Source organism: Tachyglossus aculeatus, chromosome 11 (assembly GCF_015852505.1).
Source record: "Tachyglossus aculeatus isolate mTacAcu1 chromosome 11, mTacAcu1.pri, whole genome shotgun sequence".
Taxonomy (NCBI): domain Eukaryota; kingdom Metazoa; phylum Chordata; class Mammalia; order Monotremata; family Tachyglossidae; genus Tachyglossus; species Tachyglossus aculeatus.
Genome location: NC_052076.1, coordinates 14,108,039 through 14,133,780, shown reverse-complemented (window position 1 = coordinate 14,133,780; position 25,742 = coordinate 14,108,039). Strand labels below are relative to the sequence as shown.

The window sequence follows — 25,742 nt, the reverse complement described above, 5'->3', positions numbered from 1 at the left end:
TTTTGTTAGTGAGGTGCATCTAGCTTTACTTCTATTTATTCTGATGACTTGAAACCCGTCCACGTTTTGTTTCATCGTCTGTCTCCCCCTTCTAGACTGTGAGCCCGTGGTTGGGTAGGGACTGTCTCTAGATGTTGCCGACTTGGACTTCCCAAGCGCTTAGTACAGTGCTCTGCACACAGTAAGCGCTCAATAAATGCATTTATAAATAAATAAAAGCGCTCCCACTGGTTCCAAGGCCTGATACCCAGCTCCCCCTGGCAACCAGTGACCTTTCAGTTGCTTAGCAACCTCAGCCTCATCCATGCCGGGCACCATGTGCCCCGGGTCTGGCTACTGCTGTGCCCCCTCCCCTCCGGCCCAGGCCCTGCAGGGTTTAGTTGGGAGAAGCTCGGTTTCCCTCCGTGCCGCTGGGCAGGGCACGAAGAGGCGGGGATTATGTGTGGCAGCAGGAGGGAAGGGAAAGAGAAGGCAGGCTGGGCCAGGCCCCCCTGCCAACTCATTACAGAATCAATCAATCAATCAATCGTATTTATTGAGCGCTTACTGTGTGCAGAGCACTGGACTAAGCGCTTGGGAAATCCAAGTTGGCAACATCTAGAGACGGTCCCTACCCAACAGCGGGCTCAGTGGAAAGAGCCCGGGCTTTGGAGTCAGAGGTCGGGGGTTCAAATTTCAGCTCCGCTTTGGGCAAGTCACTTCGCTTCCCTGGGCTTTGGAGTCAGAGGTCCCGGCTTCACCAATTGTCAGCTGGGTGACTTTGGGCAAGTCACTTCACTTCTCTGGGCCTCAGTGACCTCATCTGTAAAATGGGGATTAAGACTGTGACCCCCCCGTGGGACAACCTGATCACCTGGTAACCTCCCTAGCGCCTAGAATGGTGCTTTGCACATAGTAAGCATTTAATAAATGCCATTATTATTATTAGGGTGGCATCCAGCGAAGGATGCCAAGCAATGCCCAACTCCTCTGCCTCCGGCTCGGCCGCTGGTCTGCCGGGTGACCTTGGGCAAGTCACTTCACTCCTCTGTGCCTCAGTTCCTTCATCTGTAAAGTGCGGATTGAGACTGTGAGCCCCACGTGGGACAAGGACTATGTCCAACACGATTTGCTTGTATCCACCCCAGCGCGTAGTACAGTGCCTGGTACATAGTAAGCGTTTAACAAAAACCAGAATTATTATTATTATTATTCTCTGGGTCTGTTACGTCCTCTGTAAAATGGGGGTTCAGACTGTGAGCTCCATGTGGAACAGGGACTGTGTCCAACCTGATTATTACCTCCTCTGTAAAATGGGGGTTCAGACTGTGAGTCCCATGTGGGACAGGGACTGTGTCCAACCTGATTAGTTTCTATCTACCCCAGCGCTTAGTACAGTGCCTGGTACATAGTAAGTGTTTAACAAATACCAGAATTATTATTATTATTACTATTCTCTGGGTCTGTTACCTCCTCTGTAAAATGGGGGTTAAGACTGTGAGTCCCATGTGGGACAGGGACTGTGTCCAACCTGATTAGCTTCTATCTACCCCAGCGCTTAGTACAGCGCCTGGTACATGGTAAACGTTTAACAAATACCAGAATTATTATTATTATTACTATTCTCTGGGTCTGTTACCTCCTCTGTAAAATGGGGGTTTAAGACTGTGAGCCCCATGTGTGGGACAGCGACTGTGTCCAACCTGATTAGCTTCTGCACTTAGTACAGCGCCTGGTACATAGTAAGCGTTTAACAAATACCAGAATTATCATTATTATTATTACTATTCTCTGGGTCTGTTACCTCCTCTGGAAAATGGGGGTTAAGACTGTGAGCCCCATGTGGGACAGGGACTGTGTCCAACCTGATTAGCTTCTATCTACCCCAGCGCGTAGCATAGTGCTTGGCACATTGTAAGTGCTTAACCAATACCATTTTTTAAAAAAAGGAAAGAAAAGATAAGGCCCGATTTCCAGCTCATTGCCAACCCTCCCCGCAGAAGGGTGTGTGCCTAGAGGCTGTGGCCTGCAGAAGATGCTGGAGCCTTGGGTGGGATTATGGGGATCGAGGGGAGTCTTGGCCGTGGGTGACCCCAACTCTTGGCCCACTTTGGGGGATCGGGGCGATGCTCCCCCGTGTCCCCGAGCCATCCGCTCCGGGTGTCCCGGCTCAGTCACATCTGGCCGGTGCGCCCAGCTGGAGGTGTCCCCCCGGCCCTCCACGGTCCCCCATGGTCCCCCCACGAGCCTCCGTGATCCCCGTGGGACCGGGCCTAATCGGATTGTCGCATTCATCTCGTTAACATGAAGAGGAAGGTTAATGCTGAGCTAATCGGGATCAGGACCCGGGGAGCGAAAACTCAGCTGTGGGGGTCCGGACGGAAAGGGGTGGGTGGCAGGGAACTGGGAACAGAGGGGCCGCCGGGGGATACCGCCTACCCTCAGACCCAACCTCTCACAGCCGTCCTAACCCCATCATGGGCAGTAAGGATCCCAGAGCACCAACTTGACCGTTTCTGGCAGCCTCCCGGCCCTCTGCCCCCATCCCCTTCCCAGCAGCCTCCCTCCCCTCTGCCCCATCCTCTTCCCAACATCCTCCTTGCCCTCTGCCACCCGCCCCTTCCCAGCATCCTCTGCCCTCTGCCACCTGGCATCCTCTGCTCCCCCAGTCTCCCTGCCCCCACCAGCCCCTTCCCAGCACCCTGTCTGCCCTCTGCCCCCACCAGGCCCTTCCCAGCAGCCTCCTGCCCTCTGCCAGTCACCCCTTCCCACCATCCTCTGCCCTCTGCCACCCGCCCCTTCCCAGCATCCTCTGCTCCCCCAGTCTCCCTGCCCCCACCAGCCCCTTCCCAGCAGCCTCTCTGCCCTCTGCCACCTGTCCCTTCCCAGCATCCTCTGCCCTCTGCTCCCCCATTCTCCCAGCCCCCCACCAGCCCCTTCCCATCATCCTGTCTGCCCTCTGCCCCCACCAGGCCCTTCCCAGCAGCCTCCTGCTCTCTGCCACTCACCCCTTCCCAGCATCCTCTGCCCTCTGCCACCCGCCTCTTCCCAGCATCCTCTGCTCCCCAGTCTCCCTGCCCCCACCAGCCTCTTCCCACCATCCTTTCTGCCCTGTGCCCTCACCAGGCCCTTCCCAGCAGCCTCCTGCCCTCTGCCAGTCGCCCCTTCCCAGCATCCTCTCTGCCCTCTGCCACCCGCCCCTTCCCAGCATCTTCTGCCCTCTGCTCCCCCAGTCTCCCTGGCCCCCCACCAGCCCCTTCCCAGCATCCTCTCTGTCCTCTGCCCCCACCAGGCCTTTCCCAGCATCCTCTACTCTCTGCCACCCACCCCTTCCCAGCATCCTCTGCCCTCTGCCACCTGCCCCTTCCCAGCATCCTCGGCTCCCCCAGTCTCCCTGCCCCCACCAGCCCCTTCCCAGCATCCTCTCTGCCCTGTGCCCCCACCAGGCCCTTCCCAGCATCCTCTCTGCCCTGTGCCCCCACCAGGCCCTTCCCAGCATCCTCTGCTCCCCCAGTCTCCCTGCCCCCCACCAGCCCCTTCCCAGCATCCTCTCTGCCCTCTGCACCCACCAGCCCCTTCCCAGCATCCTCTGCCCTCTGCCAGTCGCCCCTTCCCAGCATCCTCTGCCCTCTGCCACCCGGCCCTCCCCAGCATCCTCTGCTCTCCCAGTCTCCCTGTGCCAGCAGGCCGGCATGGCCAGCAGCCTCCTGCCCTGTGCCAGTCGCCCCTTCCCAGCATCCTTTGCCCTCTGCCACCCGCCCCTTCCCAGCATCCTCTGCTCCCCCAGTCTCCCAGCATCCTCTCTGCCCCCTGCCCCCAGCAGCCTCCCTGCCGTCTGCCAGTCCCTTCCTGTGCCACCCCCTGAAGAATTTCTCACCCTCTTCCCAGCTGAGGGGAGAACGGCCGACTGACCCAGAATGGCCGTCTAAAACAATCCTTACAGGGGGCATAGCTAACTTGGCCGTAGCAAAATGACACCTTACCAGTAAGGGACCTAGTGTGAGAAGCGACCCGGACTAGCGGGAAGAGCACAGGCTGAGCAGTCAGAGGAGCTGGGTTCTAATCTCAGCCCCGCCACTTGTCTTCTGGGTCTCCGTTTCCTCATCTGTAAAATGGGGGTTAAGACTGGGAGCCCCGTGTGGGACATGGACTGTGTCCAACCTGAAGGCCTCGTATCTATTCCTAGTGTCTAGTACAGAGCCTGGCACGTAGTAAGCACTTAAAAATATGTTTTTTTTTTAAAAAAAAGGGACGCAGCTGTGCTTGAAAGAAAACAAGTTACCCTCAGTCTCCTTTGCTAGACTACTTCTTGAAGGGAGGGGTTTTGCCTAGTAATTCTAGTGTATCCTCTCAAGAGTTTAGTACAGTGTTCTGCACTCAGTAGGTACCCAGTAAATACTACTGATTAAACCCCCCAAGAAATTTCAGTGATTGTTTATGGGCCTGGGTGTCAGAGGAAGTGGGTTCTAATCTCGACTCTGCCTCGTCTCTGCTGTGCGACCTTGGGCAAGTTGTTTCACTTCTCTGTGCCTCAGTTCTCTCATCTGTAAAATGGGGATTAAGACTGTGAGCCCCATGTGGGCCGGGGACTGGGCCCAACCTCGTGCCCACCGCAATGCTTAGAGCAGTACTTGGCACATAGTAAGCGCTTATCAAATATTGTCGTTATGCGATGAGCGGCAGCGTGGCTCAGTGGAAAGAGCCCGGGCTTGGGAGTCAGAGGTCGTGGGTTCAAATCCCAGCTAGCTGTGTGACTTCGGGGAAGTCACTTCACTTCTCTGGGCCTCAGTTCCCTCGTCTGTAAAATGGGGATGAAGGAGGCTGTGAGCCCCACGGGGGACAACCTGATCACCTTGCATCCTCCCCAGCGCTTCGAACAGTGCTTTGCACATAGTAAGCGCTTAACAAATGCCATCTTTATTAGTATTATTATGCGGCCTGCCCGGCTGGAGTGGATGGTGGAGAAGGGATGCTGCTCTGCGTTTGAGGGAGACGACAGATCCAGGGATTGAGAGAGCGACAAGAGAGAGGAAATCCCGCCCTCGCTCCAGCTTGCCCCCACCGATCTGGAAATTTGCTTCCTCTCCTCCTCCGTTTTGTCACCTCCCCTGGTCTTCGCCAGAGTCGCCGGTTTGGGGGATTATTTATGACGGGAGCACCCCGGGCCCATAAAGAACCGCCAGATTAATTAAAGGGTGGAATTAATGCCCAATTTACGGAACAATTAGGGCTGCTAGCTGTGCCACGCTGATTGCTTCATTGGTGTGAGGAGGGGCCTGGCACCTCTCCCTCCGCCTGGGCCTTGGGCTCCTGCCTCTCTCATCATCATCGATCGTATTTATTGAGCGCTTACTGTGTGCAGAGCACTGTACTAAGCGCTTGGGAAGTACAAATTGGCAACGTAGAGAGACCGTCCCTACCCAACAGTGGGCTCCCAGTCTAAAAGGGGGAGACAAAACCAAACATACTACAAAGCAAAATAGAATAGATATGTACAAGTAAAATAAATAAATAAATAGAGTAATATGTACAAACATATATACATCTATACAGGTGCTGTGGGGAAGGGAAGGAGGTAAGATGGGGGGGATGGAGAGGGGGATGAGGGGGAGAGGAAGGAAGGGGCTGAGTGTGGGAAGGCCTCCTGGAGGAGGTGAGCTCTCAGTAGGGCCTTGAAGGGAGGAAGAGAGTTAGCTTGGCGGATGGGCAGAGGGAGGGCATTCCAGGGCCGAAGGATGACGTGGGCCGGGGGTCGATGCTTGCTCCTCCAGGGCTGGAAGTGAAATAATAATAATAATAATAATTCCAGCGACCCCAGTTCTGCCACTTTTCTTACCCCAGGCCCCAGGGCAGATGGTGGCTAGTGGCCCTCAGCCCTCCGTCTGAGCTTGCGTCGGTTTCTTTCGCCGTCACCCCCATTCCCTCCGCTCGACCCGCGCCGGCCGAGCGCGACGACTGTGGGCAAGTCGCTTCACTTCTCTGGGCCTCGGTTACCTCATCTGGAAAATGGGGATTAAGACCGTGAGCCCCAGGTGGGACAAGCCTGGCTACCTGGCATGAACCCCAGCGCTTAGGACGGTGCTTGGTACGGAGGAAGCGCTTCACAAATACCATAATTTTTATTTATTATTCCTGTGTTTCGGACTCTACCCAGAGCCCACTCAGCCAAGCAGCATGGCTCAGTGGAAAGAGCCCGGGCTTCGGAGTCAGAGGTCATGGGCTCAAATCCCGGCTCCGCCAAGTGCCAGCTGGGTGACTTCGGGCAAGTCGCTTCTCTGGGCCTCAGTTCCCTCATCTGTAAAATGGAGATGAAGACTGTGAGCCCCACGTGGGACAACCTGATCACCTTGTATCCCCCCCAGAGCTTAGAACAGTGCTTTGCACATAGTAAGCGCTTCATAAATGCCATCATTATTATTATTATTATGATTATCACCGCCCCCCCATCTGCAGCTCCTGCCCCAGCCGACAACATCTAGTTGTTTGAATTCCCCCTCAGCTTCTAACTCAGGTCCCTCCCGCTGCAGGTTAAAAAGACCATTTCGGAAGGTCCTCAGGGGAGTCGATGGTCAGAATGATTGGGGCCTCATCATACCCACGTGTTTCCGGCCAGAACAAACCATACTTAGTGGATAGAGCCCGGGCCTGGGAATCAGAGGACCTGGGTTCTAATCCTGGCTCCGCCACTCGTCCGCCGTGTGGGCAGGTCACTTCACTGGGCCTCAATTCCCTCGTCTGCCAAAAGGGAATTCAACCATCTGTTCTCCCTCCTACTTGGACTGCGAGCCCGATGAGGAAGCTGATGATCTTGTATCTCCCCCAGAGCTTAATACAGTGCTTAATACGTAGTAGGCGCTCAACAAATTCCACAATCGGGGCCGAAATGATTTGGACGTGAGGGGCGGTCAGACACCGCAAAGGAAGGGGCGACCCCAGCCCCCAGATTTTCTGCGGGGGACTGGAAGAGGAAGGGGAGGGCGGAATCCGGCCAGATTGCCGCGATCGGACTCGGGTGGGATGAATCCGGGCCGGCTTCCTGGAAGGGGGAGCGGGACGGGGGCCGTTTTTAAAGTAGCCTTGGGAAGGAAAGAGCCGTGAAACCGCCGAGCTCGCTACGCTTTCCCTTCAGAGGAGCGGCGCCCTTGCCCAGTGGGGAAACTGAGGCCCGAAGAGGTTTGGGGACTTAGCCAAGGTCACACAGCTGGGCGAGGGGGAGCTAAACTGGGACGAGAAGCTAGGAATTCGCTCTCATCCCTTTGCCAGTGGCTTCCGGGGTCCTCTTCTGTATAACCTCCCCAGCGCTTAGAACAGTGCTTTGCACAGAGTAAGCGCTTAACGAATACCATCGTCATTATTATTATTATTATTATAAGGGAGGAGGAAAATGGGAGGGACATTCTTTATGAGCTGTGGGGGCTCCAGGGGTCTGGGAGATGGGCTCACCCCCTCCCGTTGGCCTGCTCTGGAGGTTCAGTGGCCCGACGCGTTGGGGAAGTTCTGCCTCGTGTCTAACTTTGCTCCCTCCCGCTGCCGCTTGAGCCCTTTTTCTCCCTGTTCCGTCTCCGGGCTGGCATCCCGGCCACGGCGCCTCTGAGCCTTGCTCTCCCCACAGACTCGCAGCTCCCGGCACTCGCAAGGGACCCAGCCCGGCCTGGCCGACCAAGCAGCCAAACTGTCGTTCGCCTCGGCCGAGTCCCTGGAGACCATGTCTGAGGCGGAGCTGCCCCTCGGCTTCAGCAGGATGAACCGATTCCGGCAGAGCCTGCCCCTGTCCCGCTCCACCAGCCAGACCAAGCTCCGCTCCCCAGGTACCCCAACGGTGCTCCGCCTGGGTAAATGCTCAGGAGCACTGAGGGAAGTAGCCATTCATTCAGTCGTCTTGACTGCATCAGCCTCCTTTCTGATCTCCCATCCTCCTGTCTCTCCCCACTTCAGTCTATACTTCATTCTGCTGCCCAGATTATCTTTCTACAGAAACGCTCTGGGCATGTCACCCCCCTCCTCAAAAATCTCCAGTGGTTGCCTGTCAACCTTTGCGTGAAGCAGAAACTCCTCACTCTTGGCTTCAAAGCTCTCCATCACCTCGCCCCCTCCTACCTCACCTCCCTTCTCTCCTTCTCCAGCCTCGCCCGCACACTCCGTTCCTCTGCCGCTCACCTCTTCACTGTGCCTCATTCTCGCCTGTCCCGCCATCAATCCCTGGCCCACATCCTTCCTAGCCTGGAATGCCCTCCCTCCTCACATCCTCCAAACCAGCTCTCTTCCTCCCTTCAAAGCCCTCCTGAGAGCTCACCTCCTCCAGGAGGCCTTCCCACACTCAGCCCCTTTTTTCCTCTCCTCCTCCCCTCCCCATCGCCCTCCCTCTGCCCTCCCCCCTTCCCCTCCCCACAGCACTTGTATATATTTGTACGTATTTATTGCTTTATTTTACTTGTACATCTTTACTACACTATTTTATTAATGATGTGCATAAAGCTATAATTCTATTCTGCCGGTTTGGACACCTGTCTACTTGTTTTGTTGTCCGTCTCCCCCTTCTAGACTGTGAGCCCGTTGTTGGGTAGGGACCATCTCTAGAGGTTGCCAAATTGTACTTCCCAAGCGCTTAGTACAGTGCTCTGCACACAGTAAGCGCTCAATAAATACGATTGATGATGATGATGATGTTGCCAACTTGGATTTCCCAAGCGCTTAGTCCAGTGCTCTGCACACAGGAAGCGCTCAATAAATGCGATTGAATGAATGAATGTACTGAGCGCTTACCCAAGTGTGCAGAGGAGGCACATTCCCGGCCCACAATTGTACACTGCACTGTGTTTCTGTTAAGTGGATCTAGCTAGGTCATTCATTCACTGAATGTTGCCAACTTGTACTTCCCAAGCGCTTAGTACAGTGCTCTGCACACAGTAAGCGCTCAATAAATACGATTGAGTGAATGAATGAATGAATGAGCACTCTACTAAGCGCTTGGAAAGTACAATTCTGGAACAAAGAGAGACAGTCCCTGCCCGCAACGGGCTCACGGCCTAGAAGAGGGGAGACGGACGTTAAAACAAGTAAACAGGCATCAGTAGCATTAATATAAATAGAATTATAGATATATATATATATATACTCATCAGTAGCACTAATATAAAAATAGAATTATAGATATATATACTCATCATTAAAATAAATAGAATGATAAACGTGTGTGTCTATATACAAGTACTGTGGGGCGGGGAGCCGGCTAGAACAAAGGGAGCAAGTTGGGGCGATGGGGAAGGGGAGCGGAGGAAAATGGGGGGCTAGTACTTTGAATGCCATGTTAGGAATCTATAGAGGTGGGAGGAGAAGGGATTGTATACATGGGATGTATACAATCAATCAATCAATCAATCAATCAATCGTATTTATTGAGCGCTTACTGTGTGCAGAGCACTGTACTAAGCGCTTGGGTAGTACAAGTTGGCAACATATAGAGACAGTCCCTACCCAACAGTGGGCTCACAGTCTAAAAGGGGGAGACAGAGAAGAAAACAAAGCATACTAACAAAATAAAATAAATAGAATAGATATATACAAGTATACAGAGCCACTTGCACTGCCCTGGGGGTGGGTGGGGGCTTGAAGGGCCAGAGGAGTGGCCAGTTTGGGGGGGTCTGCGCTTGGGGTCATGGCGCCCCTTGGTTTTTTGGTTTGTTTTTAAATGGTATTTGTTAAGCGCTTGGCTTTGTACTTGTTAAGCAGCATGGCTCAGTGGAAAGAGCCCAGGCTTTCGTATTTATTGAGCGCTTACTGTGTGCAGAGCACTGTACTAGAGAAGCAACGTGACTCGGTGGAAAGAGCCCGGGCTTTCGTATTTATTGAGCGCTTACTGTGTGCAGAGCACTGTACTAGAGAAGCAGCATGGCTCAGTGGAAAGAGCCCGGGCTTTGGAGTCAGAGGTCACGGGTTCAAATTCCGGCTCCGCCAACTGCCAGCTGTGTGACTTTGGGCGAGTCACTTCACTTCTCTGGGCCTCTGTTACCTCATCTGTAAAATGGGGATGAAGACTGTGAGCCCACCATGGGACAACCTGATCACCTTGTAACCTCCCCAGCGCTTAGAACAGTGCTTGGCACATAGTAAGTGCTTAATAAATGCTATCATTATTATTATTATTATTATTATTATTAATAAGCACTGGGGTAGATACAAGCTAATCAAGTTGGACCCAGTCCTTGTCCCGGGTGGGGCTCACAGTCTTAGTCCCCATTTTACCGACGAGGTCACCGAGGCCCAGGGAAGCGAAGTGACTGGCCCCAGGTCGCCCAGCAGACCCAGCGCTTAGAACAGTGCTTTGCACATAGTAAGTGCTTAACAATTGCCATTATTATTATTATTATTATTATTATTATTATTATAAGTGGTAGAGCCGGGGTTAGAACCCAGGTCCTTCTGACCCCCAAACCCAGGCTGTATCCGCTAGACCACGCTGACAGCTTTTCCGGGGAGGGAGAGCGAGAGGGGAGGGTGGGGTGGGGCCGGTGCCTTCGTCCCCCCGGGACCCCAGCCTCTCCCCCGCACCCTTCCAGGGGTGCTGTTCCTGCAGTTCGGGGAGGAGACGCGTCGCGTGCACATCACGCACGAGGTCAGCAGCATGGACACGCTCCACGCCCTCATCGCCCACATGTTCCCCCAGAAGCTCTCCATGGGGCTGCTCAAGTCTCCCAACACGGCCATCCTCATCAAGGACGAGGCGCGCAACGTCTTCTACGAGCTCGAAGACGTCCGGTGCGAGAAGGGCCCCGGGGCGCCCCGGACCCCCAGCTCCGAGCCCGGGGGCGTCTATCTGGAAAACCCTCCGTAGACGGTGGACTCCCGGCTATCGCCTGGGGGTGGGATGGGAGGGCTAATGGGGAGGCCGGAGGGCAGACCTGTGGACACGGGCGTCTTTCCTGAGCTGTTCTTGCTCTCCTCCACCCTCCCCCATCCCGAGTGACCTCTCCCCCCACTCCCCGACCACCTACCTTGAGGTTGAGGACCCTTCTTCAACCAGCCAGTCGTATTTGAGTGCTTCCTACTGGCAGTGAGCCGTACTAAGCGCTTGGGAGAGTACAGCATTCTGATCACGTCTCCTTATTCTGTTACACTGTAATCTCCCGAGCGCTCTGTAGAGTGTTCCGTACCCAGGGAGAGTTCAATAAATAGCACCGATTGATTGCTTTCTCCCGACAGAGACATCCAGGACCGAAGCATTATCAAGATCTACAGGAAGGAGCCCCTCTACGCCTCCTTCCCGGCATCCCACATCAGCAACGGGGATCTGCGGGTAAGGGTGGGCCGCATGGGAGGAGAGGGGTCCTTTCCGTTTGGGTGTCGGGGGGAGCGGGTTGGGGGTCCAGCCTGGAGGAGGGGGCGATGCTGATCTGGGGCTTGGCTGCCTTATTTCTGTCCAGAGCGTTTCCCCCCTCACCACTGTGGGAGGAAGGCCGGCGTGTCCGGGGTGTGTATGAGGGCATGTAATAATAATAATAACGGCGGTATTTGTTAAGCCCCTAAGTTCCAGGCCCCGTGCGAAGCGCCAGGGAAGAGACGAGATAGTTGGGCCGTGCACAGTCCCTGTCCCACATCTCCGTTTTCTAGATGAGGGAACTGAGGCCCAGAGAAGTGAAGCGACCTGCCCAAGGTCACACAGCAGACACGTGGTGGAGTCGGAATTAGAACCCAGGTCTTTCTGACTCCCAAGCCCGCGTTCCATCCATTAGGTCACGCCGCTTCTCTGTGCCTCTGTATGGGGTCGGGGGCCCTTGCGTTTTGTTCTGACGACTTGACGCCTGTCCACATGTTTGGTTTTGTTGTCCGTCTCCCCCTTCTAGACTGTGAGCCCGTTGTTGGGTAGGCACCGTCTCTGTCTGTTGCCAACTTGTACTTCCCAAGCGCTTAGTACAGCGCTCTGCACGCAGTAAGCGCTCAATAAATACGATTGAATGAATGAATAAGGAGGAGAAAGGGAGAGAAAGAAAGGGAGGGAGATAAAGAGGGACAGGGAGAGGAAGAAAAAGAAAGAAAACACGTACCCACTTGACCAGTATAGACCGGACAGGGAGCCAGGACTGTTCTGCCAGGCCAAGGGAAGACTGTGAAGCTGCAGGCCCCTCTTCAAGGCCCTGCTGAGAGCTCACCTCCTCCAGGAGGCCTTCCCAGACTGAGCCCCTTCTTTCCTCTCCCCCTCGTCCCCCTCTCCATCCCCCCGTCTTACCTCCTTCCCTTCCCCACAGCACCTGTATATATGTATATATGGTTGTACATATTTATTACTCTATTTATTTATTTATTTATTTATTTTACTTGTACATTTCTATCCTATTTATTTTATTTCGTTGGTATGTTTGGTTCTGTTCTCTGTCTCCCCCTTTTAGACTGTGAGCCCACCGTTGGGTAGGGACTGTCTCTATGTGATGCCAATTTGTACTTCCCAAGCGCTTAGTACAGTGCTCTGCACATAGTAAGCGCTCAATAAATACGATTGATTGATTGATTGATTAGAATGAGAGTCAGGGGTCGGGGGAGAAGGAGGCAGGGGGTCTGCAGCGATAGCTCGGGTCCCGGGATGGGGGATGAGGGAGGGTCTCCTCCCTCTATCTCCCTCCCTCCTTCCCACTTGCCAGCCATGTGATTTTGGGGAAGTCACGTCACTTCTCCGCCCCTCCGTTCCCTCATCTGTCGAAAGGGGATAAAGACCGCGAGCCCCTCGTGGGACGCCCCGATGACCCCGTATCTCCCCTAGCGCTCAGAACAGGGCTCGGCGCGCAGCGCTTAGCAAATCCAGTTTATTATTATTATCATTATTGCTCCCCTCCACCCCGCAGAGGGAGATGGTGTACACTTCCCGGGACTCGTCCCCGCCCCGTCGGCTGAACCACCTGGCTTCGAGCTCCCCGCCGCCGGGCCTGTCGTCGTCGTCGCCCTCCCGCTCCCGCACGTCGTACGCGGGCGGCGGGCGACCCCCGTCCTACGCGGGCAGCCCGGTCCACCCCGCGGAGCGGCTGGGAGGCGTCTCCCCCAGCCCCAGCGCCATCCTGGAGCGGCGGGACGTCAAACCGGACGAGGACCTGAGCGGGAAGGGCGTGATGCTGCTCAAGGGCGAAGGCCTCTACGCCGACCCTTACGGGCTGGTCCACGAGGGCCGCCTGAGCATCGCCTCGGCCCAGGCGCTGGCCGGAGGGCCGGGGGGCGTGGGGGCCGGGCCGGGGGGCGTGGGGGCCGGACAGGGGGTCGGCGACCCCTTCCCCTACCCGGGCGCGTTTTACAAGCGCGGCTCGGTCCGCTCCCTGAGCACCTACTCGGCGGCCGCGGAGCTGGAGGAGTCGCTTTACAAGGCCGGAGGGCCTCTGTACGGCGACCCTTACGGGACCCCTGGCGGGGCCTTCCGACACCCGCCCTCCTCGCCCCAGAAGATGGGCGACGGGCCCCCGGCCGGCCCGGGCCCACACAGCCCCTACTCGGGCTCCCCCAGCCGCTGCTCGCCGGTCCGGCAGTCCTTCCGCAAGGACTCGGCCTCCTCCTCCGTCTTCGCGGACAGTCCCGGGGCCAAGCCACCACGTGGCTCCGGCTCCTCCGCCGGGGCTCCCGACCTCTTCCCCGGGGGTGGCGACCGCCCGCTCTCGGGGTTCGGCTCCCCCGTGCCCGCCAAGGACGCCGAGACCAGGCAGGTGACCCCTGACCCCTCGTCCCCCCGGGGTCCCTGAGCACCACGTCCTCTGCCCGGCCTTCCCTTCCCCAGTACAGACTGGGCGCTAGCCCAGGGCGAGAGGTGGCCCGTGGGACGCGATCCTGGGAGTGGGAGGCCCCGAGTTGGAGGGTGGGATGGGGGGTGGTCTCGGGGTTGTTCGGGGCGCGGGCTGAGGTGCTGTGCATTTTCATTCATTCATTCATTCAATCGTATGTATTGAGCGCTTACTGTGTGCAGAGCACTGGACTGAGCGCTTGGAAAGTCCAAGCTGGCAACATATAGAGGCGGTCCCTACCCAACAGCGGGCTCACAGTCTAGAAGGGATTTTGGTCTAGATTTTGGCTCTCCCCCTTTCACTGTTCCTCTGAAAGAGGCAACAGGGGAACTGACAGAGGAGGCAGAGGAAGGCTCAGGGGAGGATTCCCCCACTTCTGTGGCTCTGGGGGTCCTTTGGGGCTATCCTCTCCCCTTTCCCTGCCCCCCTCCCCGCCCCAAAACACCCCTGGAAAGCAGCACAGCCTAATGGAAAGCTCCTGGGCCTGTGATTCAGGGAACCTGGGGTCTAATTCTGCCTCCGCCTCTAACTTGCTCTGTGACCTTAGGCAAGTCATTTCTCTGTGCTTCAGTGTCCTCATCTGTAAAACAGGGATGCCACACCTGTTCTCCCTGCCCCTTAGACTGTGAGCCTCAGGTGGGACAGGGACGGTGTCAGACCCGATTATCTGTGCCTACCCCAGAGCTCAGTACCGCCCTTAGCTTAGCCAATGCCATTTTCATTTTCATCATCCCCCCCGGCCAGGGAACGGATGGAGGCCATGGAGAAGCAGATCGCCAGTCTGACCGGGCTAGTCCAGAGCGCTCTGCTCCGTAACTCCGACGGCGAGACCCCCAGGTAAGAGACCTGCCCGTGGAGACACGTTCTCTCTCCCTTCCGCTGGGGAATGGGGCAACCGCCCTCGAACTGGCTTTGCTCTGTGTCCCCAGGGACATATCTTAACCTTTCTGGGTTGGAGGTGGGCGGGTGGGAGCAAGAGAAGGGAAAATGCCCCGGATCCCGGAGTTTGAAGTCCTCAAAGCAGACAATCAATTGTATTTAGTGCATGCTTACTATGTGCGGAAAAGAGCACATAGAGAATACAATATGACAGAGTTAGCAGACGTGTTCCCTGCCCGTAACGCGCTTACAGTCTAGAGGGGGAGACAGGCATTAGTTCATTCAGTCGTATTTATTAATTGCTTACCACGTGCAGAGCACTGTACTAAGACCCTGTACAGCAGACCAATAAACAGACGCATTCCCTGCTCACGACGAGCTTACAGTCCAGAGGGACGTTAATATGAATAAATAATTAATAGAATAATTAAAGATATGTGCATAGTGGGCTCCAGCCCCCTTCACACATCTAAGGGGAGACCTCTCCTTGCCTCTCTCCTTGTCCCTCCGGCGTTCCAGTGAGAAGACAGAAGGCACTGATGAAGCTGTGATACCCTCCCCCTGTGAGTAGAGCCCTGCTACTTGGGTGGGAAGATGGAGGGGCCTCCCACCCCTTTTTTCTTTTTTTTTATGGTATTTGTTAAGCACTTACTATGTGTACTAAGCGCTGGGGTAGATACAAGGTCATCAGGTTGGACACAGTCCCTGTCCCACATGGGGGGGTCACAGTCTTAATCCCTATTTTACAGATGAGGTAACTGGGGCCCCGAGAAGCGAAGCGACTTGCCCAAGGTCACGCAGCAGAGCCGGGATTAGAACCCAGGTCCTTCTGACTCCTGGGCCCACGCTGTATCCACTGTCAATGAATCAATCATATTTATTGAGCGCTTACTGTGTGCAGAGCACTGTACTAAGCGCTTGGGAAGTACAAGTCGGCAACATATAGAGACAGTCCCTACCCAACAGTGGGCTCACAGTCTAAATGGGGGAGACAGAGAACAAAACCAAACATGCTATCAAAATAAAATAAATAGAATAGATATGTACAAGTAAAATAAATAAATAAATGAATGAATGAATGAATGAATGAATAAATAAATAAATAAATAGAGTAATAAATACAAGAGGGGAAAGGGAAAGGGGGAGAGAGAGGGAGACAAAGAGGGAGGGAGGGAGAGGGAAAGAGAGGGAGAGAAAGGGAGAGAGGGAGAGCGGGAGGGAGGGAGAAGGAGGGAAAGAAAGAGAAAGACGGAGAAAGATGAAGGGGGAGAGAGAGAGGGAGGGAGGGAAATGGAGGGAGAGGGAGGGAAAGAGAGGGGGAGAGAGAGGGAGAGAAGGGAAGAGGGAGAGAGGAAGGGGGGAGGGATGGGGGAGGGAGAGGGAGGGAGGGAGGGGGAGAGAAGAAGGGAAAGAAAGAGGGAGCGAGGGAATCAATCAATCAATCAATCAATTGTATTTATTGAGCGCTTACTGTGTGCAGAGCACTGTACTAAGCGCTTGGGAAGTCCAAGTTGGTGACATATGGAGACAGTCCCTACCCAACAGTGGGCTCACAGTCTAAAAGGGGGAGACAGAGAACAAAACCAAACATGCTAACAAAATAAAATAAATAGAATAGCTATGTACTAGTAAAATAAATAAATAGAGTAGTAAATATGTACACACATATATACAGGTATATATACAGGTGTATACAATACACACAATGGAGGGAGAGAGGGAAAGGGGGAGAGAGAGGGAGAGAAGGGAAGAGGGAGGGGGAGAGAGAGGGAGGGAGGGAAACGGAGGGAGAGGGAGGGAAAGAGAGGGGGAGAGAGAGAGGGAGAGAAGGGAAGAGGGAGAGAGGAAGGAGGGGAGGGAGGGGGGAGGGAGAAGGAGGGAGGGGGAGAGAAGAAGGGAAAGAAAGAGGGAGCGAGGGAATCAATCAATCAATCAATCGTATTTATTGAGTGCTTACTGTGTGCAGAGCACTGTACTAAGCGCTTGGGAAGTCCAAGTTGTTGACATATAGAGACAGTCCCTACCCAACAGTGGGCTCACAGTCTAAAAGGGGGAGACAGAGAACAAAACCAAACATACTAACAAAATAAAATAAATAGAATAGATATGTACTAGTAAAATAAATAAATAGATAGAGTAATAAATATGTACACACATGTATACAGGTATATATACAGTGTATACAATACACACAATGGAGGGAGAGAGGGAAAGGGGGAGAGAGAGGGAGAGAAGGGAAGAGGGAGGGAAACTGAGGGAAAGAGAGGGGGAGAGAGAGGAGCTTTAGGCCACACTGCTCTTCGACTCCTATTTGGGGAGAGGAGCCAGGGGGCCTGTTACTCCAGAGTGCTACTTTGGATCATCCTTAACCTCTTGGGCTACTACTACTACTACTACTACTACTACTACTACTAGTAATAATAATAATAATAATGCTGATATTTGTTAAGTGCTTACTATGTGTCAAACACTGTTCTAAACACTGGGGTAAATACAAGGTAATCAGGTTGTCCCACGTGGGGCTCCCAGCCTTAATCCTCATGTTACAGATGAGGTAACTGAGGCCCAGAGAAGTGAAACGACTTGCCCAAAGTCACGCAGCTGACAAGTAGCCGAGGCGGGATTAGAACCCACCACCTCCGACTCCCAAGCCCGGGCTCTTTCCACCGAGCCGCGCTGCCTCTCGTATTATTCTCTGCTGTTCTGGCAAGGGCAGGAGGGGGCTTGGCCACTGGTGACTTCGAGAAGCAGCGTGGCTCAGTGGAAAGAGCCCGGGCTTTGGAGTCAGAGGTCATGGGTTCAAATCCCCGCTCCACCACTTGTCAGCCGTGTGACTCTGGGCAAGTCACTTCACTTCTCTGTGCCTCCGTTACCTCATCTGGAAAATGGGGATTAAAACTGTGAGCCCCCCGTGGGACAACCTAATCACCTTGCAACCTCCCCAGCGCTTAGAAAGGTGCTTTGCACATAGGAAGCGCTTAATAAATGCCATTATTATTATTATTATTATTCACAGACTGCTGTGTCGACCAGAGGCTGGGGAAGGGCTGGGGGGGATGATGATGATGGTATTTGTTAAGCGCTTACTATGTGCAAAGCACTGTTCTAAGCTCTGGGGGGATGCAAGTTGATCAGGGGATGACTCCCCTGTCCCGCCATCGACCCCCGGCCCACGTCCTCCCCCGGGCCTGGAATGCCCCCAATCCCTCTGCCCATCCTCCAAGCTAGCTCTCTTCCTCCCTTCAAGGCCCTACTGAGAGCTCACCTCCTCCAGGAGGCCTTCCCACACTCAGCCCCTTCCTTCCTCTCCCCCTCGTCCGCCTTTCCATCCCCCCCATCTTACCTCCTTCCCTTCCCCACAGCACCTGTATATATGTTTGTACAGATTTATTACTCTATTTATTTGACTTGTACATATCTATTCTACTTATTTTATTTTGTTAGTATGTTTGGTTTTGTCTCCCCCTGTTAGACTGTGAGCCCACTGTTGGGTAGGGGCTGTCTGTATGTGTTGCCAACTTGTACTTCCCAAGGCCTTCGTACAGTGCTCTGCACACAGTAAGTGCTCAATAAATACGATTGATGGTGATGATGATGATGACTCTACTGGACCGTTTGAGTGAGGGGATCGGGCCGTGGTGGCCTCCCCCGAGCCCACTCCCCTGCCCCGTTCCCTCCGCAGTGTCCGGGCACGGGCCCCGTGGCAGTGGCGGGGTCCCCCCGGTGCCCGGGCCCCCGCCCGCCTCTTCGGGCAGCACCCCAGCGGGCCAGCCAACCGCCATCACCCGCCTCCACATGCAGCTGCATCTCCACGACCTGCAGCACAACGCCAGTGACCTCCGCAACCAGCTGCAGCAGCTGCGCAAACTCCAGGTAATGATGGTGAAGCGCTTAATATTTTGTTAATGATGTGCATAGAGCTTTAATTCTGTTTATTTGACCATTTTGACACCCGTCTCCATGGTTCGATTGGTTGCCCGTCTCCCCCCTTCTAGACTGTAAGCCCACTGTTGGGTAGGGACCATCTCTATATGTCGCCGACTTGTACTTCCCAAGCGCTTCGTGTGGTGCTCTGCACACAGTAAGCGCTCAATAAATACGATTGAACAAATGAACGAATGCCAGGCACCGTACTAAGCCCCGGGGTGGACACGAGGGGCTCACAGTCTCAATCCCTATTTTACAGACGAGGTGACTGAGGCCCAGAGAAGGGAAGTGCCTTGCCTAAGGTCACGCAGCAGAAATAGGGAAGCAGCGTAGCTCAGTGGCTTTGGAGTCAGAGGTCATCGGTTCAAATCCCGGCTCCGCCACTTGTCAGCTGTGTGACCTTGGGCAAGTCACTTAACCTCTCTGTGCCTCAGTTACCTCATCTATAAAATGGGGATTAAAACTGTGAGCCCCACATGGGACAACCTGATCACCTTGTCAACTCCCCAGCGCTTAGAACAGTGCTTTGCACATAGTAAGCACTTAATAAATGCTATTATTATTATTAAATAGGGGGAGGCATACGTTGTCCTCAGCCTATCACATGCCTCCTTCAGTCAAACCAGGGCAGGTTGATGCCCTTTCCGCCAGGCACCTTTGCCCTGGGGAGGAACAGGCCAGGGGAGAGGCAGCGTGAGAGGGTGGGATTTTCATTCGTTTATTCAAATTGTATTTACTGACTGCTTACTATGTGCAAAGCACTGTACTAAGTGCTTGGGAGAGTACAGCACAACAATAAACAGACGCGTTCCCTGCCCAAAACGCGCTCATAGTCTGGCGGGGGGAGACAGACATTAATAGAAATAAATTACAGATCTATTCATGTGTGCTGAGGGGATGGGAGGGAGGATGAATGAGGGAGCAAGTCAGAAGGGCGCAGAAGAGAGTGGGAGGAGAAAAAGAGAGGACGGCTCAGTCAGGGAAGGCTTCCTGGAGGAGGGAAAGCTTCCCGGAGCACTCAGTAGCAGCTTTTCATGGTATTTGTTAAGCATTTACTATGCATTAAACACTGGGGTATATAATTCATGTTATATAATCAGTTCTGTAATAATAAATAATTATGGTGTTTGTTAAGTGTCAAGCACTGTTCTAAGCACTGGGGTCGATACGTGTTAATGAGGTTGGACAGAGTCCTTGTCCCACATGGAACTCACGCTTTTAATCCCCATTTTAGAGATGAGGTAACTGAGGCCCAGTGAAGTGACTTGTCCAATAATTATAGGTTATATAATTATAATTAGTTATGTAATAATAAATAATTATGGTGTTTGTTAAGCACTTGCTGTGTGTCAAGCACTGTTCTAAGCACTGGGGTTGATACGTGTTAATGAGGTTGGACAGAGTCCTTGTCCCACATGGAACTCACGCTTTTAATCCCCATTTTAGAGATGAGGTAACCGAGGCCCAGTGAAGTGACTTGCCCAATAATTACCCGTTATATAATTATAATTAGTTATGTAATAATAAATAATTATGGTGTTTGTTAAGCACTTGCTGTGTGTCAAGCACTGTTCTAAGCACTGGGGTCGATACATGTTAATGAGGTTGGACACAGTCCTTGTCCCACATGGAACTCACGCTTTTAATCCCCATTTTAGAGATGAGGTAACCGAGGCCCAGTGAAGTGACCTGTCCAGTAATTACATGTTATATAATTATAATTAGTTATGTAATAATAAATAATTATGGTGTTTGTTAAGCACTTACTATGTGTCAAGCACTGTTCTAAGCACTGGGGTCGGTACATGTTAATGAGGTTGGACACAGTCCTGTCCCACATGGAACTCACGCTTTTAATCCCCATTTTAGAGATGAGGTAACTGAGGCCCAATGAAGTGACTTGTCCAATAATTACATGTTATATAATTATAATTCATTATGTAATAATAAATAATTATGGTGTTAAGCACTTACTTTGTGCCAAGCACTGTTCTAAGCACTGGGGTAGATACACGTTAATGAGGTTGGACTGAGTCCTTGTTCCACATGGAACTCACGTTTTTAATCCCCATTTTAGAGATGAGGTTACCGAGGCCCAGTGAAGTGACTTGCCCAAGGCCACACAGCAGACTTGTGGCAGAGCTAGGATTAATAATAATAATAATAATGTTGGTATTTGTTAAGCGCTTATTGCGTGCAAAGCACTGTTCTAAGCTCTGGGGAGGATACAGGGTAATCAGGTTGTCCCATGTGGGGCTCACAATCAATCAGTCAATCAATCAATCGTATTTATTGAGCGCTTACTGTGTGCAGAGCACTGTACTAAGCGCTTGGGAAGTACAAGTTGGCAACATACAGAGACAGTCCCTACCCAACAGTGGGCTCACAGTCTAAAAGGGGGAGACAGAGAACAAAACCAAACATACTAACAAAATAAAATAAATGGATAGATAGACAATCCTAATCCCCATTTTTCAGATGAGGTAACTGAGGCGCAGAGACGTGAAGTGAGTTGCCCAGAGTCACACAACTGACAAGCGGCGGAGCCGGGATTAGAACCCATGACCTTTTTTAAAAAAAATGGCATTTATTAAGCGCTTACTATGTGCAAAGCACTGTTCTAAGCGCTGGGGAGGTTACAAGGTGATCAGGCTGTCCCCCGGGGAGCTCACAGTCTTCATCCCCATTTTCCAGATGAGGGAACTGAGGCCCAGAGAAGCGAAGTGACTTGCCCAGAGTCACACAGCCGACAAGTGGCGGAGCCGGGATTAGAACCCCTGACCTCTGACTCCAAAGCCCGGGCTCTTTCCAATCAATCATCAATCATATTTATTCATCATCAATCGTATTTATTGAGCGCTTACTGTGTGCAGAGCACTGTACTAAGCGCTTGGGAAGCACAAATTGGATAAAGAAAGCCATAGCGTCACCTGGACTCGTAACTGCTCGGGGAAAGGGCAAAATTGGAGAAGGCGGGCATCGATCCCGCTACCTCTCGCGTGCTAAGCGAGCGTTCTACCATGGGAGCTTATTCTGTGTGCAGAGCACTGTACTAAGCGCTTGGGAAGTACAAATTGGCAACATATAGAGACGGTCCCTACCCAATAACGGGCTCGGTCTAGAAGGGGGAGACAGACGACAAAACAGAAAATGGGGCTCAGTCTGGGGAGATACAAGGTGATCGGGTTGTCCCACGTGGGATGAGGTTAGAACCGGCGGGTCTCTGAAGGGCCCGCCTTCTCTCTGTCATCTTCAATCGTATTTATTGAGCGCTTACTGTGTGCAGAGCACTGTACTAAGCGCTTGGGAAGTCCCAGTTGGCAACATATAGAGGCAGTCGCTACCCAACAGTGGGCTGACAGTCTAAAAGGGGGACAAAACCAAACATACCAACAAAATAGAATAAATAGAGGTAAAATACCACGCTGCTCCTCTTCCTAGTCTTTCCGGCTGCCAGGCCCGTGCTGTAGCCACCAAGCCACACTTCCCAGTCCCGTCCAGCTGGGAGCCCTGGTCCTCTGTCCCCTCTGTCCCCTCTGTCCCCTCTGTCCTCCACGTCTGACCGTGTCCTCCCGCCGGGCCGCAGCTGCAGAACCAGGAGACGGTGCGGACGATGCTGAAGAGGACCGAGGCGGAGCTGAGCCTGCGAGTGGCCGACTCCATGCGCAAGCGGGAGGACCCCCTGCAACGCCAAAGGACCCTCGTGGAGGAGGAACGGCTCCGTTACCTCAACGAGGAGGAGCTCATCACACAGCAGCTCAAGTGAGAGGCACCACCCGGCGGGGCGGTTGTTTTTAATGGTGTTGGTTTGGCCCCTTCCTCGCCCTAGGCACTGGACTAAGCCCTGGGGTAGATAATAATAATGGCATTGATCACCATCATCATCATCATCATCAATCGTATTTATTGAGCGCTTCCTGTGTGCAGAGTGCTTAGTACAGTGCTCTGCACAGAGTAAGCGCTCAATAAATACGATTGATGATGATGATGCAGAGCACTGGACTCAGCGCTTGGGAAGTACAAGTCGGCAACAAGGGCTTACTATAATAATAATGGTGATGATGGTATTTGTTAAGCGCTCACTACGTGCAAAGCACTGTTCTAAGCGCTGGGGAGCTTACAAGGTGAGCAGGTTGTCCCACGGGGGCTCACAGTTTCCATCCCCGTTTTTACAGGTGAGGTAACTGGGGCCCAGAGAAGTGAAGTGACTTGTCCAGAGTCACCCAGCTGGCAGTTGGCAGAGCTGGGATCTGAACCCATGACCTCTGACTCCAAAGCCCGGGCTCTTTCCTGTATATATGTATATATGATGATGATGATGATGATGGCATTTGTTATCATCATCATCATCATCAATCGTATTTATTGAACGCTTACTATGTGCAGAGCACTGTACTAAGCGCTTGGGAAGTCCAAGTTGGCAACATCTAGAGACGGTCCCTACCCAACAGTGGGCTCACAGTCTAAAAGGGGGAGACAGAGAACAAAACCAAACGTACTAACAAAATAAAAGAAATAGAATAGATATGTACAAGTAAATTAAATAAATAAATAGAGTAATAAATATGTACAAACATATGTGCATATATACAGTATATACATATATTTGTTAAGTGCTTACTATGTGCAAAGCACTGTTCTAAGCGCTGGGGGGGATACAGTGTGATCAAGTTGTCCCACGTGGGGCTCACAGTCTTCATCCCCATTTTTACAGATGAGGGAACTGAGGCTCAGAGAAGTTAAGTGACTTGCCCCAGGTCGCACAGCAGACTTGTGGTGGAGCCGGGATTCGAACCCATGACCTCTGACTCCAAAGCCCGGGCTTTTTCCACTGAGCCACGCTGCTTCTCTCTTTGTGCATATTTAGTACTCTATTTATTTATTTATTTATTTATTTTACTTGTACGTATCTATTCTATTTATTTTATTTTGTTAGTATGTTTGGTTTTGTTCTCCGTCTCCCCCTTCTAGACTGTGAGCCCGCTGTTGGGTAGGGACCGTCTCTATCTGTTGCCAACTTGGACTTCCCAAGCGCTTAGTCCAGTGCTCTGCACACAGTCAGCGCTCAATAAATATAATTGATTGATTGATTGATTGATTTCCACTGAGCCACGCTACTATGTGCGAAACGCTGTTCTAAGCGCTGGATGCGAGATAATCGGGTTGCACGGGCCTCACGGTGTTTTGGTTTTTTTGTTATGGTGTTTGTTGAGCGCCTACTATGTTCACAGAAGCGGCGGGGCTTAGTGGAAAGAGCCCGGGCTTGGGAGTCAGAGGTCGTGGGTTCAAATCCCAGCTCCGCCAATTGTCAGCTGGGTGACTTTGGGCAAGTCACTTCACTTCTGTGGGCCTCAGTTCCCTCATCTGGAAAATGGGGTTGGGCCCCATGTGGGACAGCCTGATTACCTTGTATCCTCCCCAGTGCTTAGAACAGTGCTTTGTACATAGTAAGCGCTTAACAAATACCATTATCATCATCGTTCATTCGATCGTATTTATTGAGTGCTTACTGTGTGCAAAGCACTGTACTGTGTGCCAGGCACTGTACTAAGCGCTTAGATAGATACCAGATAATCAGGCTGGACACAGTGCCTGTCCCACAAAGGGCTCACAGGGTTTTTTTGTTATTTTCTTTTTTTAGGGTATTTGTTAAGTACTTGCTCTGTGCCAGGTACTGTAGTAAGCGCTGGGGTAGATACAAGGTAACCGGGTTGGACATAGTCCCTGCCCTGACATTCATTCATTCATTCATTCATTTGTATTTATTGAGCGCTTACTGTGTGCAGAGCACGGTACTAAGCGCTCGGGAAGTACAATTTGGCAACATATAGAGACGGTCCCTACCCAACAGTGGGCTCACAGTCTAGAAGACTAGAAGACATAGGGCTCACAGTTTCCTGTCATTTTTTTTTTTAATGGTATTTGTTTAGCGCTTACTATGTGACAGGCATCGTCCTAAATGCCGAGGTAGGTATAAGATAGTCGGGTTAGACACAGTCCCTTGTCCCACAGAGGGCTCACAGTCTCCATCCCCATTTTACAGATAAAATAACCGAGGCACAGAGAGGCCAAGTGATCTGCCCAAAGTCACGGAGCACATGAGTGCGGAGTCTGGACTAGAACCCAGGTCCTCTCACTCCCACAGAGGGCTCACAGTCTCCATCCCCATTTTACAGATAAAATAACCGAGGCACAGAGAAGCCGAGTGATCTGCCCAAAGTCACGGAGCACATTAGTGCGGAATCTGGACTAGAACCCACGTCCTCTCACTCCCGCAGAGGGCTCACGGTCTCCATCCCCATTTTACAGATAAGATAACTGAGGCACAGAGAAGCCGAGCGACCTGCCCAAAGTCACGGAGCACATGAGTGTAGAGTCTGGACTAGAACCCAGGTCCTCTCACTCCCACAGAGGGCTCACGGTCTCCATCCCCATTTTACAGATAAGATAACCGAGGCACAGAGAAGCCGAGTGATCTGCCTAAAGTCACGGAGCACATGAGTGCGGAGTCTGGACTAGAACCCAGGTCCTCTCACTCCCACAGAGGGCTCATGGTCTCCATCCCCATTTTACAGATAAGATAACCGAGGCACAGAGAAGCCGAGTGATCTGCCCAAAGTCACGGAGCACATGAGTGCGGAGTCTGGACTAGAACCCAGGTCCTCTCACTGCCACAGAGGGCTCACGGTCTCCATCCCCATTCTACAGATAAGATAACCGAGGCACAGAGAAGCCGAGCGATCTGCCCAAAGGCACGGAGCACATGAGTGCGGAGTCTGGACTAGAACCCAGGTCCTCGCACTCCCACAGAGGGCTCACAGTCTCCATCCCCATTTTACGGATAAGATAACCGAGGCACAGAGAAGCCGAGTGATCTGCCCAAAGTCACGGAGCACATGAGTGCGGAGTCTGGACTAGAACCCAGGTCCTCTCACTCCCACAGAGGGCTCACAGTCTCCATCCCCAGTTTACAGATAGGATAACCGAGGCACAGAGAAGCCAAGTGATCTGTCCAAAGTCACGGAGCACATGAGTGCGGAGTCTGGACTAGAACCCAGGTCCTCTCACTCCCACAGAGGGCTCACGGTCCCCATCCCCATTTTACAGATAAGATAACCGAGGCACAGAGAAGCCGAGCGATCTGCCCAAAGTCACGGAGCACATGATTGCGGAGTCTGGACTAGAACCCAGGTCCTCTCACTCCCA

General features: G+C 52.8%; 1 protein-coding gene across 1 annotated transcript in view; it reads left to right on the top strand.

The window, feature by feature from the left end:
- Positions 1-25,742, top strand: part of SRCIN1 (SRC kinase signaling inhibitor 1) — a 118,005-nt gene that overhangs the window by 70,940 nt on the left and 21,323 nt on the right. Inside the window, exons 4-12 of the mRNA XM_038753839.1 lie at positions 7,592-7,787; positions 10,536-10,734; positions 11,179-11,272; positions 12,813-13,148; positions 13,215-13,651; positions 14,475-14,567; positions 15,129-15,172; positions 18,292-18,482; positions 22,123-22,298. Of these exons, the coding sequence (XP_038609767.1) occupies positions 7,592-7,787; positions 10,536-10,734; positions 11,179-11,272; positions 12,813-13,148; positions 13,215-13,651; positions 14,475-14,567; positions 15,129-15,172; positions 18,292-18,482; positions 22,123-22,298 (1,766 nt within the window). The remainder of the gene's footprint in view (positions 1-7,591; positions 7,788-10,535; positions 10,735-11,178; positions 11,273-12,812; positions 13,149-13,214; positions 13,652-14,474; positions 14,568-15,128; positions 15,173-18,291; positions 18,483-22,122; positions 22,299-25,742) is intronic.